Source organism: Dendrobates tinctorius, unplaced genomic scaffold (genome assembly GCF_039654945.1).
Source record: "Dendrobates tinctorius isolate UK_male_01 unplaced genomic scaffold, ASM3965494v1 ptg000126l, whole genome shotgun sequence".
In the NCBI taxonomy this organism is placed as follows: domain Eukaryota; kingdom Metazoa; phylum Chordata; class Amphibia; order Anura; family Dendrobatidae; genus Dendrobates; species Dendrobates tinctorius.
The window spans coordinates 27,325,551-27,346,070 of record NW_027361794.1 but is presented as its reverse complement, the minus strand read 5'-3'; the positions used below and the strand labels follow the sequence as shown (position 1 = coordinate 27,346,070).

Here is a 20,520-nt window from a genome sequence, read left to right as displayed (position 1 = left end):
GGTTCTCGGCAGAGCCTTTGGCCTAGGTGCCTCCATCTCGGTATCTGAGTTCCGGCAACGTCTGCTGGTCCTTGGTAGTGCTTTGTAGCACAGGTACCTCCTGCTTAGTAACCGGGTTCCAGCACCGTCAGCTGGTCCTCGGTAGTGCCATTGGCTCTTGTTCCTTCTGCTGCCCCTCCGGGTGCCAGTACCGTCAGCTGGTTCAAGAGGACAAAGAACAGGAAGACAACCACCAAGATGCAGAACAACAAGAGAGAGAAGACAAAGAAGCATAAAAAAACAAAGCAGAAGAACATTAAGCATAAGACTAATACTCTGAGCAAATGATATTATCTTATTTATAAGCAGAAGAAGACTAAGCAGTGTATGGGGGTGAGTCCGTTCCTCCTCGTGGTGCCCCTGGAAAAGGCCTGCTGCTGCAGGCCAAACTGAACGCGGACAAATCCTGTTGTAAATCTTTTGTGACAGGCAGAACGGAAGGTGTAAACTTCTAACTTTTCTAGATAACAACTACAGGAATGCCTGACACAAATAAGAATATGATGAAGAAGAATAGGAAGAAGATGAAGAAGTTGAATATGTAGAATAATAATTGTTGAATAAGAAGAATATGAAGAATGTAAGAAAAGGAAGAAGAATGTAAAAAAAGGAAGTAGAAGAATTTAAAAAAAGGAAGAAGAAGAATGTAAAAAAGGAATAAGAAGAAGAATGTAAAAAAAGGAAGTAGAAGAATGTAAAAAAGAAGAAGAAGAAGAATGTAAAAAAAGGAAGAAGAATAAGAAAGAAGAAGAAAGGAGAAAGAAGAAGAAGACATACATGTCTGGCAAAATATAAATGAGGCTAACATAGTCAATATCTTTGTAACTCCTAACGTCTTTAAAAAAAAAGTTTAATTCCTGCTATTCCATTTGATTGGGCTAAACCTCTATGGCTTTAATGTCTCCTCCACCTCCCACAATACATTCTACATTATTCTTAGTTGTTTTTCTTCATGTAGAATTAACCTACAAGGAAAGAAAGGTTTTTTTTTAATTCCATTAAAAATACAACAGGAATTTGCGCTAATAATACCCGCATAAAAACCACTCTCTATAGGGAAAGCAAAGATGGATGCCAAAGAATATTAATATGCTTCTATGCAAAACGATAATAATGACCCCCTTACTCACGTGGGGGGGTGTGCTATAAATATGTGTCTCACTGTAAAAAGTGAGTAACAGTTTATAAAATACAACCAGTCTCACTGCCCAATAAACATGAATGAGTCTGTCACTAGGAAGAAAAAATCATACTGACCGTCCAGATTACTGTTCATGTCATGGGCAATGGTAACAGTCTTGAATTCAGAACATAGCAACTCCTCTCCTGATGGACTTTGATGAATTCCAGTAGTGGTGTAATACTCAGTCCAAAAAAAAAAAAATTAGCAGGCTAGTAGTGGGTAGACTCCAAAAGAGGGGGGTCACCTCTGCTATAATCGCGGGCGATGCTCCGGCCGGTAGCAATCGCCCAATTCCCCCGATATTGCACTGCCCGTTAACAGTGGGACATGCAGCGGGAGACGCGGTGAATGCCGGCAAGGTACAGGACCTTGCGTGACGTCACAGTCACGTGTTGAGTCACGTGACCGGCTTAGAATGACTGACAGGATCAACAACCAATCCTACGCGTTTCGGAGGCTTACTGCTTCCTTCCTCAGGGATGATTCCTGTCATGGAGGTGACACCTATATACCCAGCCCGTATAATGTATTAGTCCTATTTGTTGAAGGCAAAAAGTTCAATCTCGCTATTCAAGCCATTTGGTCTGAGAGTGTTCATTTTAAATATCCACTCACTTTCTACTTTTGACATTTGCTCAATGAAGTTACCTTTTCTCCAGCATTTCTTAACTATTTTAATACCGGTTACCGTAATTCCCTTAATAGAACCTCCATGATGTGTAACAAAGTGATTAGAAAGAGGATGACCGGTAAATTTATTAGTAATATTGCGAAGATGTTCAGCAATTCGTACCCGCATTGGACGAATAGTTCTTCCAATGTATAGTTTACCACATGGACAGATTACCCCATAAATAACCCCTTTTGTATTACAATCAATAAAATCAATTATATTGTTCTCAATACCTTTATTAATAATCATTTTTTGTTTCTTAGTGTTTAATTTTTTACATGGTCCACATTTCTTACATGGGAAAAAACCACTAAGAAAGACTCGTTCACCATTAATTTTTCTATTTGAAACTCTTGGGATTGAAGGTGCTATCAAGTTCCCAAGATTATTTGCCTTCCGAAAAACAAATCTAGGATACGTGGGCAGTAATTCCCCAATAATTTTGTCATTTTGTAAGATATTCCAATGTCTACTAACAATATTCCTAATGATCCTGACATTGGAATTATATTGTAAAATAATCGGAATTTCATTCTTGACAAAAGAATCATTAGGAATACGTTCTTTTATAGGGTCCAGTAGTTGGTCTCTTGGTATTTTTCTAACCATTTCTGTAGTTTTTTCCAATGTTTTTACATCATATCCCTTATATTTAAACTTAATGTTCATGGACTCTGCTTCTTTTTCAAAATCCTGTTGTTTAGAGCAATTTCTATGCGCTCTAATGAGCTGACTCTTAGGGACATTTAGAAGCCATTTCGGGAGGTGACAGCTATCTAGAGAAATAAAATTTTTTGAATCCGTGGGTTTGTGATATACTTGAGTCTGAATGGTATTCTCCTCAATAAAAATCCTCAAATCTAAAAAATTTAGCTCTTTGTGACTAATATTTGCAGTAAAGTTTAAAAAATAACAATTTTTATTTAAATCACTTAAAAATTCGTTTAATAAAACATCACCCCCTGACCAAATGAAAAAAATGTCGTCAATAAAGCGACGCCATAGTACCAAATTTGGCCGTAATTCCCCATCCATATAAATGGTCTCAAGTTCCCATTTTCCCACATAGAGGTTGGCATAGCTCGGGGCAAATCTTGTGCCCATAGCTGTGCCCCATTTCTGGGAGTAGTAGTTCACCCCAAATTTAAAATAATTGTAATAATAATACAATGTATTGTAATAATACAATATAATGTCTTATACAAGACATTAGGAAGGTTTCAGACAAAAGGTGCAACAAATTTAAGCATAATCTCTCAAAGGAAGAAGAGAAGGCTATTAGTCAAATACAAAATAACAAAAATATCACTATTAGGCCTGCCGACAAGGGGGGCGGTATCGTGATTTTGAACACGACAGATTATCAAAATGAAGCCTTGCGGATTTTAGGGGACACACGGACATATCAACTAATGGAAAACGACCCTTCAGATCCCTACATTAAAGAAATGGGTGAGCTTATAAGAAATGGCTTTGAAAAAGGCTTTCTAAATAAGCAGGAGAGGGATTTTATCAATACCCCATTTCCAAGGGTTCCATATTTCTATTACCTACCAAAGGTGCATAAGAACCCAATTAATCCACCAGGAAGACCTATCATATCTGCTATAGGGGGTCTTACATCCAACTTATCGAAATATGTGGATTGTCATTTACAAAAATTGATTCCTACTCTCCCTATGTACCTAAAAGATAGTACCCACATTCTGAAACTTTTAAAAAATGTGGTATGGCAGGACCACTATATTATGGGGACCCTGGATATAACTTCATTATACACGGTGATACAAAATAAAAAAGGGTGTGAATCAGCCGAGTTCTTCTTGTCCAAGGATAGTGCGATACCTAAGGAACAGAGAGAATTTATTTTGGATTGTATTGAATTCATTCTAACGCACAATTGTTTTAAATTTGGGGTGAACTACTACTCCCAGAAATGGGGCACAGCTATGGGCACAAGATTTGCCCCGAGCTATGCCAACCTCTATGTGGGAAAATGGGAACTTGAGACCATTTATATGGATGGGGAATTACGGCCAAATTTGGTACTATGGCGTCGCTTTATTGACGACATTTTTTTCATTTGGTCAGGGGGTGATGTTTTATTAAACGAATTTTTAAGTGATTTAAATAAAAATTGTTATTTTTTAAACTTTACTGCAAATATTAGTCACAAAGAGCTAAATTTTTTAGATTTGAGGATTTTTATTGAGGAGAATACCATTCAGACTCAAGTATATCACAAACCCACGGATTCAAAAAATTTTATTTCTCTAGATAGCTGTCACCTCCCGAAATGGCTTCTAAATGTCCCTAAGAGTCAGCTCATTAGAGCGCATAGAAATTGCTCTAAACAACAGGATTTTGAAAAAGACGCAGAGTCCATGAACATTAAGTTTAAATATAAGGGATATGATGTAAAAACATTGGAAAAAACTACAGAAATGGTTAGAAAAATACCAAGAGACCAACTACTGGACCCTATAAAAGAACGTATTCCTAATGATTCTTTTGTCAAGAATGAAATTCTGATTATTTTACAATATAATTCCAATGTCAGGATCATTAGGAATATTGTTAGTAGACATTGGAATATCTTACAAAATGACAAAATTATTGGGGAATTACTGCCCACGTACCCTAGATTTGTTTTTCGGAAGGCAAATAATCTTGGGAACTTGATAGCACCTTCAATCCCAAGAGTTTCAAATAGAAAAATTAATGGTGAACGAGTCTTTCTTAGTGGTTTTTTCCCATGTAAGAAATGTGGACCATGTAAAAAATTAAACACTAAGAAACAAAAAATGATTATTAATAAAGGTATTGAGAACAATATAACTGATTTTATTGATTGTAATACAAAAGGGGTTATTTATGGGGTAATCTGTCCATGTGGTAAACTATACATTGGAAGAACTATTCGTCCAATGCGGGTACGAATTGCTGAACATCTTCGCAATATTACTAATAAATTTACCGGTCATCCTCTTTCTAATCACTTTGTTACACATCATGGAGGTTCTATTAAGGGAATTACGGTAACCGGTATTAAAATAGTTAAGAAATGCTGGAGAAAAGGTAACTTCATTGAGCAAATGTCAAAAGTAGAAAGTGAGTGGATATTTAAAATGAACACTCTCAGACCAAATGGCTTGAATAGCGAGATTGAACTTTTTGCCTTCAACAAATAGGACTAATACATTATACGGGCTGGGTATATAGGTGTCACCTCCATGACAGGAATCATCCCTGAGGAAGGAAGCAGTAAGCCTCCGAAACGCGTAGGATTGGTTGTTGATCCTGTCAGTCATTCTAAGCCGGTCACGTGACTCAACACGTGACTGTGACGTCACGCAAGGTCCTGTACCTTGCCGGCATTCACCGCGTCTCCCGCTGCATGTCCCACTGTTAACGGGCAGTGCAATATCGGGGGAATTGGGCGATTGCTACCGGCCGGAGCATCGCCCGCGATTATAGCAGAGGTGACCCCCCTCTTTTGGAGTCTACCCACTACTAGCCTGCTAATTTTTTTTTTTTTTGGACTGAGTATTACACCACTACTGGAATTCAGCAAAGTCCATCAGGAGAGGAGTTGCTATGTTCTGAATTCAAGACTGTTACCATTGCCCATGACATGAACAGTAATCTGGACGGTCAGTATGATTTTTTCTTCCTAGTGACAGACTCATTCATGTTTATTGGGCAGTGAGACTGGTTGTATTTTATAAACTGTTACTCACTTTTTACAGTGAGACACATATTTATAGCACACCCCCCCACGTGAGTAAGGGGGTCATTATTATCGTTTTGCATAGAAGCATATTAATATTCTTTGGCATCCATCTTTGCTTTCCCTATAGAGAGTGGTTTTTATGCGGGTATTATTAGCGCAAATTCCTGTTGTATTTTTAATGGTTTTAATATTCAGACGAATAGGTGGCGTAGTCTGTTAATTTGCAGCTGCTATACCCCTACACAGCGCCATTGGTTGTTAAAAATTATTATTTTTTTTAATTCCGATATTTTGGCCCCATTGACTTGCATTGGTTCCCGGTATCGGAATCGGCGATACCGATACTTTTTTTTAAGATCGGCCGATCCATTCCGATCCGATATTTTCAAGTATCGGCTGGTATCGCTCAACTCTAAACAGCACAGAATAGCAGGTAACACCATGGTCCAAGCCTTGGAGTCCCAGTGTAAGTCCAGATTCCATGTAATGGTGTTAAAGGACAATGAGCAAGGCAATCCTTGGGATATAGAAAGCAGAGAAGATAGCGCCAAGCATGTTCATGGTGGACATCTTTTGAGCTGCCAGGTGACCATGAACAGTGCTCCCAATACATTGTGTCTGCAAACTATTCCAGCTAGATCTGCATTCAAATAGCTAAATGGCGCTCCTTCCCTTCTGAACACTGCCATGTGCCCAGACAGTATTGTACAATCGTATGTAGGGTATAGTGCGAAGCTGGAAAATAATTTGTAAGATCCATTTGTTTCCTATTATCCTCTGTGAATAATTTACCACCACATAAAGTGACACACGTCAGATATTAAAAATGGGGCCAGATTAAGAACACAAAACTGGCTGCAGGAAGAGGTTAAATCAGAGGATTTTGGAGACTACTGTAATCAAACACTGTGACTATAGACAATAACATCTACTGAAATGATCAAACTCCACAGTCTCCATCAGTAATAAATGAGCAGCTAGTGGTGAAACCTCTCTGGGGTAATTAGAGTATGGGGCTCGGTGACGTCACAATCTAAACTATCGTAAGCTCCAATATTTTCTGTCAGATGAGTTTCATGGAGAAATATTACACATTTATAGAGAACTGTGTATAATAGTGCAGAGCTGAGATGTCTTAAAGGGAACCTGTCAGCAGGATTGTGCTCAGTAACCTACCGACACTGCCAGGTCAGCACCGTTATACTGATTACAGTGATACCTGGTGATGAAATCCGTCTTGTGGTTGTTGTGTAATCTGTATTTGTTGTTTTCAGTTAATGAGATTCTCGTGCTCTGGGGCGGGGCTGTGGGCGGGGCTTTATGTGGTGCTCTGATTCCATATTCCTCTGTATTGGCTTATGACAGGTCGCTGATCCCTCACTGACTTGCCCCCATTATTACATAATGCATATAATAGCATTGATATTATTGGTGATAATGCCTATAATATTGTGGCTATTGTGAGGCTTAGAAAAAAATTACATCCAGCAAATTGTCATCAGCGGCGCCAGCGCAGTAGCCTCTATCAATTACTTATAGACGCTACTGCGCAGGCGCCGCCATCGCCGGTGACATTTTGCTGGATGTAATACAGATTAATATGTAATCAGAGTACCACATAAAGCACATAATACCTTTCTTCAAGTGATTTTCTATCTTGTCAGCACATTTTGCGTACGCTGTCATTTGGCTTTATAGTCACAGATCTGGGCAGGTGACGGTCAGCGTCTCCTAATGTGAAGGAGAGAATGGCTACTGAAATCAATTATTAAATCTTATATAAGTCAGTTCAGATATGGTGTACCAAGATGGCGTCTGTGTCTGCAGACAACATCCTGGAAGGAATCCTTGGAATGCAGAAGCTGAGATACTGGATACCATATATGGAAGTGAAGGTGAATGGACCTATCATAGACTGACACTGGCTACTCAGAAGATTGTGTGACACCTATTTACTGTCTCTGTCTTGAGAATACACTTCAGTTGTGTGCAAGCCTTTGCTGAGAAAGGAGTAGACATTTAACTCTGTGTTCGGTGTGACTCTTGCAGTGTGCACTCGGCCTATATTGGGTCAGGTACAAGCAATCATATAGATCTTGCTTTAAGGGATCACCCTCACACTAATCCCAGGGAGTAGGTGGATCCTCCAGGTTGTAAGTCCTATAGAAAAGGGCTTTCATTGCCCAAAGTCATTTTAACATTTTTGGTTGGAGGAGAATGTTGTGGTCTAGAGGCAAAATGGTGATCATGGTAATACGGCCGGACTACACCACCGATAAAGCAGCCACAGCCGGTGACTGAGAGGAATCTGTGACTTCTCTGCATTCAGTGGTTACTACTCACCTGGGTAGTCATATGTGGGAATCTCCTCTTTACACCGCTCATCATCTCTCACATATGTCTCTGTAGGATTAATATGGGTCAGATCTTCACCCTGAAACAAATATTGTGAAAGTCACAGACAGATGGAGAAGTCCCATCTATGATCAGCTCTAATCCTGCCATCTCCACCGTTCTCATTACACAAGTATAAAACATATAATACTGGTGGATAAAACAAGACTGAGCACAAGACCTTCACAGCCGTCTACACATCATAGGGGAGATCTCCTGACACCTTCTCTCATCTACCTGATGATCCTGAGGAACACTGGGATCTTCTTGGTTACAGTCCTGTGGAAGAAGAGGACGGGGACATCTCTCTGGTGTTGTCCTCTTACTGGATAGATCTGGAGGAAACACATACAGGGACTGAATTCATTCTCTACATACAGATAATTATAGGCCGTGTGTATTTAGTCCTGTCTATTACCTGGTGATGTGAGGGACTGGGGAACCTCCATTATGACGTCCTTGTACAGATCTCTGTGTCCTTCTAAATACTCCCACTCCTCCATGGAGAAATAGACAGCGACATCCTGACACCTTATAGGAACCTGACACATACAATGATACCGTCATCCCCCGATCCCTTCATAGTGTTACTGTATAATGTCCCAGCATTCCCAGCAGTGTCACCTCTCCAGTCAGCAGCTCCATCATCTTGTAGATGAGTTCTAGGATCTTCTGGTCATTGATGTCCTCATGGATCAGGGGGTAAGGTGGAGGCCCCGTGATTGGGCTCAGGGGTCTGCCACATCCCTCAGATACAGGGTCCTGACAGCGATCACTAGAGGTCTTCTTCACCACTGTGTAATCCTGGTTATGGAGAGACACATTAATAAATCTCACTACAGACATTTCCAGAGTCCTCACCTCTCCAGTTATGTCCATCTGTTATTCCCATAGATAAGAATGATGTAATGTGACGTCATCAGAATCTCTCACCTCTCCAGTGAGACAGAAGAGGATCTCTAGGGTGAGGTGTAATATCCTCTCCGCCATCTTGTCTCTGTCCATATCCATCCTTGATGGGTAAATCAGGAAAATTCTCTTCTGTAGAAGATCTTCACTGAGAGGATCCGATATTGTAGAGACCTGAATGAGAAGATGATCCGATGTAACACCATAAGAATCCTGTGTAATAATACAATTACTGGAGATAATAAGGGAAACATATGAGGAGATTTATTATCTTACAGGGTTTAGTTTTCTCCCCTGACATCTACTAATAAAACCTATATATTTAGGCCACAGACAACAAGCAGTTTCCTAGTCGGAGTCGGCAGCTGAACACGTTCCTCATAGACTCATCTTCCATAACGCTAATTCTCGTCTCATTACCGACACTGGAATCGGCATTAGCAATACTGCAGGAGATATTCATTACACGCGACAGGAGAAATAACTCCTTCATGATGAGAACGATATCTTCATCTCCTACTGCGGCTCTAGAGACAGATTTGGCCAGAGTCGGTCACTGACTCCATCCCCACCGGCCGTCTATATGAAGGTTTCCGTCTTCCCCGCACTGGAATCTTCTATCACGTTAGATCTCAGCTCTGAGTCACACACAGAAGTTTGAGACTTTTAGAAAAGTTTTTTTTAGTTTCGACAAACACAACGGACAGAAATGATCTGATCCCAAAGTCTCCATGTACAGTGATTTATGGGGTTTATTTCTGGCCTTAGGCTTTCCTATATTACAAGAAAAACTCCAGAAAAAGCCGATATTAAAATGTTTCTAAAGAAAATTGGCGCCAACAATTCTTGTAAAAATAAAAAATAAACAAAAGCAAAAAAGCAGAAGACACCAGGGCTGTGGAGTCGGAGTCGTGGAGTCGGAGTTAGTTTTGGTTGGAGTCGGAGTCGGTAGAAGTGTACCGACTCCAGCTTTAAAAAAAATGTATTAATATTTCATAATTGAACTTTCATATGAATTTTATAAATGTTACTCAAATATATATGTTCTATCAAACTATGAACAACAGTGATAAGCAGTTCTGCTGGAGATAGAGACATTTCTTACTTCTTGTGTGTCACTGTTCTCCACTGCCCTTATCTAATCTTATACTTGGTTAACCTCATGCTGCCCCAACCCCCCTACTTACAATGTATGAAACTGAAAGTGAAAATGTGTTGCAAATTCTTAGTAGTAAAGCTCCTCCTCTAGACTAGATCATACTAGGTGTGCGTCTTCCAAGCATCTCACAGCTGCCTGCTACTCAGAAGAGGAAGACTGTAAGAAGTATTATCCTTTCAACAAACTTTGCATCAGTTAACTGTGAGTACATGAGGAATAATAACAGTATTACTGACCACTATATCAGTTGTACGACCTGGCAATAATTTTGTACAATTGTTTTTAGGAAAAACAATTGTCATTTGGATTGTGAATGCAGAATTAAAAACCTGAGAATGTCAAAGAAGCATCACATTAAATCAGCTGTATTTGAACATTTCACCATCACTCAAGATAGAAAACATTATGTCTGTCAGTGTATGACAAATGATCCAGACGAAAACAAATGCTGTGAAGCCAAGATGAGTGCATATTCAGGCAAAGCTAAAAATGCTCCTACCAGAGCTTCTAATCTAAAGAGACATTTACAGCGCTTTCATCCAGAAGTACTCAAAGCAGTGGATGAGAAAGACTGCATCCAAACCAATGCACCAGTGCCCAGCTCTTCCAGCCAAACAAAGGAGCAGAGAACTTTACAGCCATCAGTTGCAAGATATTTTGTCAGTGACAAAGTTACTGTGACAATGACAGTAGATACATTTAAAAAACAGATCATAGAGCTTGTTGTAAAGGATAGTGTGCCTATTTCATTATTTTCACGACCAGCTTTTATTTGTCTGAATGGGGAAATGGCCCGCAAGCTTGGTGTTTCTCTGGAGAGAGAGAGACTATTAGAAAATTAGTAATCGAAGAAGCTTTTAAACAAAAGGAAGAACTTAAAAAAACTCTCAAGGGACGCTTTCTGTTTCTTAAAATGGATGCCTGCACATGTCACAGAGTGAACTATTTTGCCATCAATGTCCGATTTGTTTGTGACAAAAATGAAATAGTTACCAAGACATTGGCAGTAAAAGACACCAAAGCTCATCACACCAGTGAGTTTCTCCAGGTCTTGGTGGAAAAGGTTCCGCAAGACTATGAACTTAAAAAAGAGCAAGTTCTTTCTGTCGTAACTGACAATGCTTCAAATATGATAAGTACTATTAAGCTAATGAATGAGAGTAATGATGGTGACCAGCAGCTAGAAGAACATTCTGGGTCCACAGACACAGAAATGTTTGAAATAGAGGAACACAGTATTGTAACTGAGGAGCAAACTGAAGTTGCTTCAGATGAACAGCAACATGATAGTTTAGATGATCTTGTTGAAACTGTGTCAATATGTTCTTTCATTCATCACATGCGCTGTGTTGTGCATACGCTACAGCTGGCTATAAGAGACAGTCTGCAAGAAGGACATGCTGCTGCACTGATTGGCAAGGTGAGAAAATTGGCTACTGTTGCCAGAACCCCTAAAGTTGACTCAATTTTGAAGAGACGTGCTGGAAAAGGGGCAATGATTGATCAAGCCACACGATGGGGCAGTACTTACTTAATGATTCAGCGCTTGGTTGAACTGAAAACCTTTCTTGTAGACATGGCTAACCCTCAACTGACGCTAAATGAAAGTCAGTGGAATCAGGTGACTGAGCTGGAAAAATTGCTAGAGCACCCACTTACAGTGACTAAAAAATTACAAGCAGAGGACTTAACTCCAGGTATTTTCTTAAAGGAGTGGAAGAACCTGATGTTTCGCCTGTCCCAAAGAGGAGGGTTAATTGCAAGTGGCATTGCTACATCAATGAAACGGAGAGAGGAGCTACTATTACAAAATAACATTCTTTTGGCAGCTGTTTATGTAGACCCAATGCATCGGATTCTTCTAGATGATCAACAGCTAAGTAAAGGAAAAGAAGCTCTGTTTGAAATAGCAGTAAGGATGAAAGGGTTGCGGAACAGTCAGGAGGAACAAGAAGAATTTGGTCGTCCTGCCACATCTTCACCCTCATCATAAACTGATGAAGAATTTAATTTCGAAAAATATTTGGATCACAAGGACCGTGCAAAGCGTTCCCGCATAGAAGAAGAGTCATCCCCATCAAGGAACACAGCCAGTACATTTCAGCAGAATTTTTCATGTGCACTAAAAGAAATTGAGAAATTTGACCGTTCATCAAAAATAACAGTGCAACAAGCGATTCCTCTGTATCCTGACATTGTCAGAGATGTTGCCCGAGTGGTTACTGCTTTGCCACCAACACAAGTTAGTGTAGAGAGGTTGTTCTCTGCTCTCAAAATAATTAGATCAGATTTGAGGGCATCCATGAAGGAGGATCTGACAGAGGCAATACTTTTTCTGAGGACAAATTTATAGATTTCTTCTTATTAACTGCATAAAAGTGTTTATTGCATATTTACTTACAGTTTAGAAAAGTTTATAAAAGTTATTTGCTATATTCTAATTGTATTCTAATAAATGTAGTTTTTGCTCTAAGTGGTCTGATTACTTATATGATGGTGAGAAACTGAATAAGCACGATGTTTAATATTTTACAACAGTAAATTTGTTGTTATGAATTGGCCATTTATGAAGGAGTCGGAGTCGGAGCCTGATAAAATCCAGGAGTCGCAACTGTGGCTTTCCGACTCCACAGCCCTGGAAGACACAATTTATTATATTTCAACAAGTGAAATTTTTTTTTTTTTTTTACAAATTAACTCTTTTTGGCCCCATAACATAGATGTACACCGCAGGGACGGCACAAGAGCAGCTGCAACAAAAACCCTGACAGTTTAAAGGGAAGGTGCCATCAAAGCCGGATGTGGCGCTGGCGCGCTTTCCACTCGCTGGATGTGGCGCGGGCGCGCGTTCCACTCGCCGGATGTGGCGCTGGCGCGCGTTCCACTCGCCGGATGTGGGGCTGGCGCGCGTTCCACTCGCCGGATGTGGCGCTGGCGCGCGTTCCACTCGCCGGATGTGGCGCGCGTTCCACTCGCCGGATGTGGCGCTGGCGCGCGTGCCACTCGCCGGATGTGGCGCTGGCGCGCGTGCCACTCGCCGGATGTGGTGCTGGCGCGCGTTCCACTTGTCGGAAACACAAGGCTGTGGACCGCGCGCCATCAAGCCAACTTGGTTGCATATTCTACTTCTATGCGGTTCAAGAAACCGGAAGTTATTTTGGCGTGCGTTCTATGTACCGGAAACACTAGCTTGTGGAACGCATGCCTCGGCCTCATTGGACCCAATTAGTAGCCCGCCTTCATTTGAGTGTCAGATTTTTTCCTTGCGGCTCACACGCCTTTATGGCACACTGGCGTGCGTTCCTACCACCTAGAAGTACCGTGGTATGTTTTTCATACTCCCCCCTTCTCTGGGGTAACACGTGTCTGTAGGGTGCTCTATTGATTGGAGACATAATGGCATGCACACCATACGTGCAATGTTACCACCAGTGGAAATTCCTAATGGGAAGTGGAAATTCATTTCTCCTCATCTATGTAAAGTTAACCCTTTTTGTCCACTCCCGTTCCTCACAACTTTAGACAGGGAGTGGGGGGATCCATTCCTCTCTAGCTCAGCACTATGGCACCTCACCTCATATCACAAGAAGTCCCCTGATGACTCAGCTTGGAAGAAACGCGTTGGGCCCTTCCAAGGGGAGTGCAGGGCTTGTTTAGCACAGGGGGAGCAGTGGACTGTCAGGGGGGAGTCTTGGGGATACACTATTGTTAGCCCTTTAGGGTCTTGTAGGGTATTTTCTTCCCCTTGTCCTGTATGGATCATCCTGGACCCAGGATCTCCTTTTCCTCCCGCACCGGCTTCATGAATTGCTGAGCTTGTGCCTTTCCTCACTTATTGCTCTGGCATATTTCGGGTGGTAACTCTATTACTGTCATCCAGATTCCAGTCATTACTGTTATATGCAGCCAGAATCTGTCAGTCGTTGCTTGCAGGGTTCTGTGGGATTCTCCCAGATCCATAACGTGAGATTCTGGGACTTGCTGATTGCAGTTCGGCCATTGCAAGTGGGAATCATTCCTCCTGATCGGGCTGTGCTCCTCACGCCCCTTTATTTGTGACTTCACCCAAACATTTATATTCATTCACTCTGGGGGACACAAAATTGTTCATATTCTACTATCTTACTAAAGGGTATGTTTTATCTCCAGTCCACCACACGCCAGCGCTAGCTCCGCTCCCGTCCACCACAAGCCGGCTCCGACTCCGCTCCCGTCCACCACAAGCTGGCTCCAGCTCTGCTCCCGTCCACCACACGCCAGCTCCGGCTCCGCTCCCGTCCACCACACGCCGGCTCCGGCTCCGCTCCCGTCCACCACAAGCCGGCTCCGACTCCGCTCCCGTACACCACAAGCCGGCTCCAGCTCTGCTCCCGTCCACCACATGCCAGCTCCGGCTCTGCTCCCGTCCACCACACGCCAGCTCCGGCTCTGCTCCCGTCCACCACACGCCAGCTCCGGCTCCGCTCCCGTCCACCACACGCCAGCTCCGGCTCTGCTCCTGTCCACCACACACCAGCTCCGGCTCTGCTCCCGTCCACCACACGCCAGCTGCGGCTCTGCTCCTGTCCACCACACACCAGCTCCGGCTCCGCTCCCGTCCACCACACGCCGGCTCCGGCTCCGCTCTCATCCACCACACGCCAGCTCCGGCTCCGCTCTCATCCACCACACGCCAGCTCCGGCTCCTCTCCCGTCCACCACACACCAGCTCCGGCTCCACTCCCGTCCACCACAAGCCGGCTCCGACTCCGCTCCCGTACACCACAAGCCGGCTCCGCCTCTGCTCCCGTCCACCACACGCCAGCTCCGCCTCTGCTCCCGTCCAGCACGCGCCAGCTCCGCCTCTGCTCCCGTCCACCACGCGCCAGCTCCGCCTCTGCTCCCGTCCACCACGCGCCAGCTCCGCCTCTGCTCCCGTCCACCACGCGCCAGCTCCGCCTCTGCTCCCGTCCACCACACGCCAGTTCCGCCTCTGCTCCCGTCCACCACGCGCCAGCTCCGCCTCTGCTCCCGTCCACCACACGCCAGCTCCGCCTCTGCTCCCGTCCACCACGCGCCAGCTCCGCTCCCGTCCATCACGCGCCAGCTCCGGCTTCACTCCCGTCCACCATGCGCCAGCTCCGCCTCTGCTCCCGTCCACCACACGCCAGCTCCGCCTCTGCTCCCGTCCACCACGCGCCGGCTCCGCCTCTGCTCCCGTCCACCACACGCCAGCTCTGGCTCTGCTCCCCTTCACCATACCCCAGCAGTTACACTAACAAAAATGTAATAACCCTCTTGCCACATTCCCAGAGAAGAATTTTCCCATCCCCCATACCCAGTTCTGACTCTGCTCCCATTCACCATACCCCACTCTCAGCCTCTGCTCCCCCCACACACCGTCTCCCTTCTGTCCTCTGCGGGGTGTCGCCGCTCCCTCCTCCGCGCTCTTCCCCGCAGACAGCTCCGCTCCTCTGCTGCGCGCTCTCCACACTGCTCTCCTCTCGCTCCCCAGGATGGCTCTGTGAGACCGGAAGTGAACTGCTTCTACTTCCGGTTACTGGTAAACACTGCGTAATGCGTAAGGGTCATCCTCTGGAGCGAGAGGAGGAAAGTGTGGAGACCGCGCAGCAGAGGAGAGCGCGGCACAGCACACCAAGAAGCCCGGAGGAAGGAGCGGCCGACACCCCGCAGAGGACAGAAGGGAGGCGGTGTGTGGAGGGGGGAGAGAGGCTGAGCCTGGGGGGTGGAGGCGGGGGCTGAACCAGAGGTGGCGTGTGGTGGACGGGAGCGGAACCGGAGCGTGGTGGACGGGAGCGGAGCCGGAGCTGGCGTGTGGCGGACGGGAGCGGAGCCGGAGCTGGCGTGTGGTGGACGGGAGCGGAGCCGGAGCTGGCGTGTGGCGGACGGGAGCGGAGCCGGAGCTGGCGAGTGGTGGACGGGAGCGGAGGCTGAGCGGGCGTGTGGCGGACGGGAGCAGAGCCGGAGCTGGCGAGTGGTGGACGGGAGCGGAGGCTGAGCTGGCGTGTGGCGGACGGGAGCGGAGCCGGAGCTGGCGTGTGGTGGACGGGAGCAGAGCCGGAGCTGGCGTGTGGTGGACGGGAGCGGAGGCTGAGCTGGCGCATGGTGGACGGGAGCGGAGCCGGAGCGTGGTGGACGGGAGCGGAGCCGGCGCGTGATGGGAGCGGAGCCGGAGCTGGTGTGTGGTGGACGGGAGCGGAGGCTGAGCTGGCGTGTGTGGTGGACGGGAGCGGAGGCGGAGCTGGCGCATGGTGGACGGGAGTGGAGCCGGAACTGGCGCGTGATGGACGGGAGCGGAGCTGGCGCGTGGTGGACGGTAGCGGAGCCGGAGCTGGCGCGTGGTGGACGGGAGCGGAGCCGGAGCTGGCGCATGGTGGACGGGAGCGGAGCCAGAGCTGGCGCGTGGTGGACGGGAGCGGAGCCGGAGCTGGCGCGTGGTGGACGGGAGCGGAGCCGGAGCTGGCGTGTGGTGGACGGGAGCGGAGCTGGAGTGTGGTGGATGGGAGCGGAGCCGGAGCTGGAGTGTGGTGGATGGGAGAGGAGCCGGAGCTGGAGTGTGGTGGATGGGAGCGGAGCCGGAGCTGGCGCATGGTGGACGGGAGCGGAGCCGGAGCTGGCGTGTGGCGGACGGGAGCGGAGCCGGAGCTGGCGTGTGGCGGACGGGAGCGGAGCCGGAGCTGGCGAGTGGTGGACGGGAGCGGAGGCTGAGCTGGCGTGTGGCGGACGGGAGCGGAGCCGGAGCTGGCGTGTGGTGGACGGGAGCGGAGGCTGAGCTGGCGCATGGTGGACGGGAGCGGAGCCGGAGCGTGGTGGACGGGAGCGGAGCTGGCGCGTGATGGGAGCGGAGCCGGAGCTGGTGTGTGGTGGACGGGAGCGGAGGCGGAGCTGGCGCGTGGTGGACGGGAGCGGAGGCTGAGCTGGCGTGTGTGGTGGACGGGAGCGGAGGCGGAGCTGGCGCATGGTGGACGGGAGTGGAGCCGGAGCTGGCGCGTGATGGACGGGAGCGGAGCTGGCGCGTGGTGGACGGGAGCGGAGCCGGAGCTGGCGCGTGGTGGACGGGAGCGGAGCCGGAACTGGCGCATGGTGGACGGGAGCGGAGCCAGAGCTGGCGTGTGGTGGACGGGAGCGGAGCCGGAGCTGGCGCGTGGTGGACGGGAGCGGAGCCGGAGCTGGAGTGTGGTGGATGGGAGCGGAGCCGGAGCTGGAGTGTGGTGGATGGGAGCGGAGCCGGAGCTGGAGTGTGGTGGACGGGAGCGGAGCCGGAGCTGGCGCGTGGTGGACGGGAGCAGACCCGGAGCTGGCGTGTGGTGGACGGGAGCGGAGCCGGAGCTGGCGTGTGGTGGACGGGAGCGGAGCCGGAGCTGGTGTGTGGTGGACGGGAGCGGAGCCGGAGCTGGAGTGTGGTGGATGGGAGCGGAGCCGGAGCTGGCGTGTGGTGGACGGGAGCAGAGCTGGAGTGTGGTGGATGGGAGCAGAGCCGGAGTTGGCGTGTGGGGGCGGAGCCGGCGTGTGGTGGACGGGAGTGGAGCCGGAGCTGGCTTGTGGACGGGAGCAAAGCCAGAGCTGGCGTGTGATGGGCGGGAGCAGAGCCGGAGCTGGCGTGTGGTGGATGGGAGCAGAGCCGGAGCTGGCGTGTGGTGAACGGGACCGGAGCTGGCGTGTGGTGGATGGGAGCAGAGCCGGAGCTGGCGTGTGGTGGATGGGAGCAGAGCCGGAGCTGGCATGTGGTGGACGGGAGCAGAGCTGGCGTGTGGTGGATGGGAGCAGAGCCGGAGCTGGCGTGTGGTGGATGGGAGCAGAGCTGGCGTGTGGTGGACGGGAGCAGAGCCGGATCTGGAGTATGGTGGATGGGAGCAGAGCCGGAGCTGGCATGTGGTGGACGGGAGCAGAGCTGGCGTGTGGTGGACGGGAGCGGAGCTGGAGTATGGTGGACGGGAGCAGAGCTGGAGTGTGGTGAACGGGAACAGAGCCAGAGCTGGCGTGTGGTAGACGAGAGCAGAGCTGGCGTGTGGTGGACGGGAGCAGAGCCGGATCTGGAGTATGGTGGATGGGAGCAGAGCCGGAGCTGGCGTGTGGTGGACGGGAGCAGAGCCGGAGCTGGAGTATGGTGGACGGGAGCAGAGCTGGAGTGTGGTGAACGGGAACAGAGCCAGAGCTGGCGTGTGGTAGACGAGAGCAGAGCTGGCGTGTGGTGGACGGGAGCAGAGCTGGCGTGTAGTGGACGGGAGCAGAGCCGGAGCTGGAGTGTGGTGTACGGGAGCAGAGCTGAAGTGTGGTGGATGGGAGCAGAGCCGGAGCTGGCGTGTGGTGGACAGGAGCAGAGCTGGAGTATGGTGGACGGGAGCAGAGCCGGCGTATGGTGGACGGGAGGGGAGGCGGCGTGTGGTGGACGGGAGCAGAGCCGGAGCTGGCGTGTGGTGGACGGGAGCAGAGCCGGAGCTGGAGTGTGGTGAACGGGAACAGAGCCAGAGCTGGCGTGTGGTGGACGGGAGCAGAGCTGGCGTGTGGTGGACTGGAGCAGAGCTGGCGTGTGGTGGACGGGAGCAGAGCCGGAGCTGGTGTGTGGTGGACGGGAGCAGAGCTGGAGTGTGGTGAATGGGAACAGAGCCAGAGCTGGCGTGTGGTGGACGGGAGCAGAGCTGGCGTGTGGTGGATGGGAGCGGAGCCGGAGCTGGCGCATGGTGGACGGGAGCAGAGCCGGAGCTGGCGTGTGGTGGACGGGAGTGGAGCCGGAGCTGGCGTGTGGTGGACGGGAGCGGAGCCGGAGCTGGTGTGTGGTGGACGGGAGCGGAGCCGGAGCTGGAGTGTGGTGGATGGGAGCGGAGCCGGAGCTGGCGTGTGGTGGACGGGAGCAGAGCTGGAGTGTGGTGGATGGGAGCAGAGCCGGAGTTGGCGTGGGGGCGGAGCCGGCGTGTGGTGGACGGGAGTGGAGCCGGAGCTGGCTTGTGGTGGACGGGAGCAAAGCCAGAGCTGGCGTGTGATGGGCGGGAGCAGAGCCGGAGCTGGCGTGTGGTGGATGGGAGCAGAGCCGGAGCTGGCGTGTGGTGAACGGGACCGGAGCTGGCGTGTGGTGGATGGGAGCAGAGCCGGAGCTGGCGTGTGGTGGATGGGAGCAGAGCCGGAGCTGGCATGTGGTGGACGGGAGCAGAGCTGGTGTGTGGTGGATGGGAGCAGAGCCGGAGCTGGCGTGTGGTGGATGGGAGCAGAGCTGGCGTGTGGTGGACGGGAGCAGAGCCGGATCTGGATTATGGTGGATGGGAGCAGAGCCGGAGCTGGCATGTGGTGGACGGGAGCAGAGCTGGCGTGTGGTGGACGGGAGCGGAGCTGGAGTATGGTGGACGGGAGCAGACCTGGAGTGTGGTGAACGGGAACAGAGCCAGAGCTGGCGTGTGGTAGACGAGAGCAGAGCTGGCGTGTGGTGGACGGGAGCAGAGCCGGATCTGGAGTATGGTGGATGGGAGCAGAGCCGGAGCTGGCGTGTGGTGGACGGGAGCAGAGCCGGAGCTGGAGTATGGTGGACGGGAGCAGAGCTGGAGTGTGGTGAACGGGAACAGAGCCAGAGCTGGCGTGTGGTAGACGAGAGCAGAGCTGGCGTGTGGTGGACGGGAGCAGAGCTGGCGTGTAGTGGACGGGAGCAGAGCCGGAGCTGGAGTGTGGTGTACGGGAGCAGAGCTGAAGTGTGGTGGATGGGAGCAGAGCCGGAGCTGGCGTGTGGTGGACAGGAGCAGAGCTGGAGTATGGTGGACGGGAGCAGAGCCGGCGTGTGGTGGACGGGAGGGGAGGCGGCGTGTGGTGGACGGGAGCAGAGCCGGAGCTGGCGTGTGGTGGACGGGAGCAGAGCTGGAGTGTGGTGAACGGGAACAGAGCCAGAGCTGGCGTGTGGTGGACGGGAGCAGAGCTGGCGTGTGGTGGACTGGAGCAGAGCTGGCGTGTGGTGGACGGGAGCAGAGCCGGAGCTGGAGTGTGGTGGACGGGAGCAGAGCTGGAGTGTGGTGAATGGGAGCAGAGCCGGAGCTGGCGTGTGGTGGACGGGAACAGAGCCAGAGCTGGCGTGTGGTGGACGGGAGCAGAGCTGGCGTGTGGTGGACTGGAGCAGAGCTGGCGTGTGGTGGACGGGAGCAGAGCCGGAGCTGGAGTGTGGTGGACGGGAGCAGAGCTGGAGTGTGGTGGATGGGAGCAGAGCCGGAGCTGGCGTGTGGTGGACGGGAGCAGAGCTGGCGTGGTAGACGGGAGCAGAGCTGGAGTATGGTGGACAAGAGCAGAGCCGGAGTATGGTGGATGGGAGCAGAGCCGGCGTGTGGTGGACGGGAGCAGAGCCGGAGCTGGCGTGTGGTAGACAGGAGCGGAGCCGGCGTGTGGTGGACGGGAGTGGAGCCGGAGCTGGCGTGTGGTGGACGGGAGCGGAGGCTGAGCTGGCGTGTGGCGGACGG

At 49.5% G+C, this 20,520-nt stretch overlaps 1 protein-coding gene and 1 pseudogene across 1 annotated transcript; one reads left to right on the top strand and one right to left on the bottom strand.

The window, feature by feature from the left end:
- LOC141047206 (uncharacterized) overlaps window positions 1–20,520 on the top strand; it is a 312,027-nt pseudogene that overhangs the window by 55,463 nt on the left and 236,044 nt on the right.
- Window positions 5,718–15,614, bottom strand: LOC141047151 (uncharacterized). Its single transcript, XM_073542108.1, has 6 exons — window positions 14,217–15,614; window positions 8,956–9,105; window positions 8,441–8,564; window positions 8,260–8,357; window positions 7,972–8,062; window positions 5,718–5,749 (listed from the first exon to the last, which is right to left on the bottom strand). The coding sequence occupies exons 1-6, from the start codon at window positions 15,327–15,329 to the stop codon at window positions 5,718–5,720; spliced, it is 1,608 nt and encodes a 535-aa protein (XP_073398209.1). The 5' UTR covers window positions 15,330–15,614.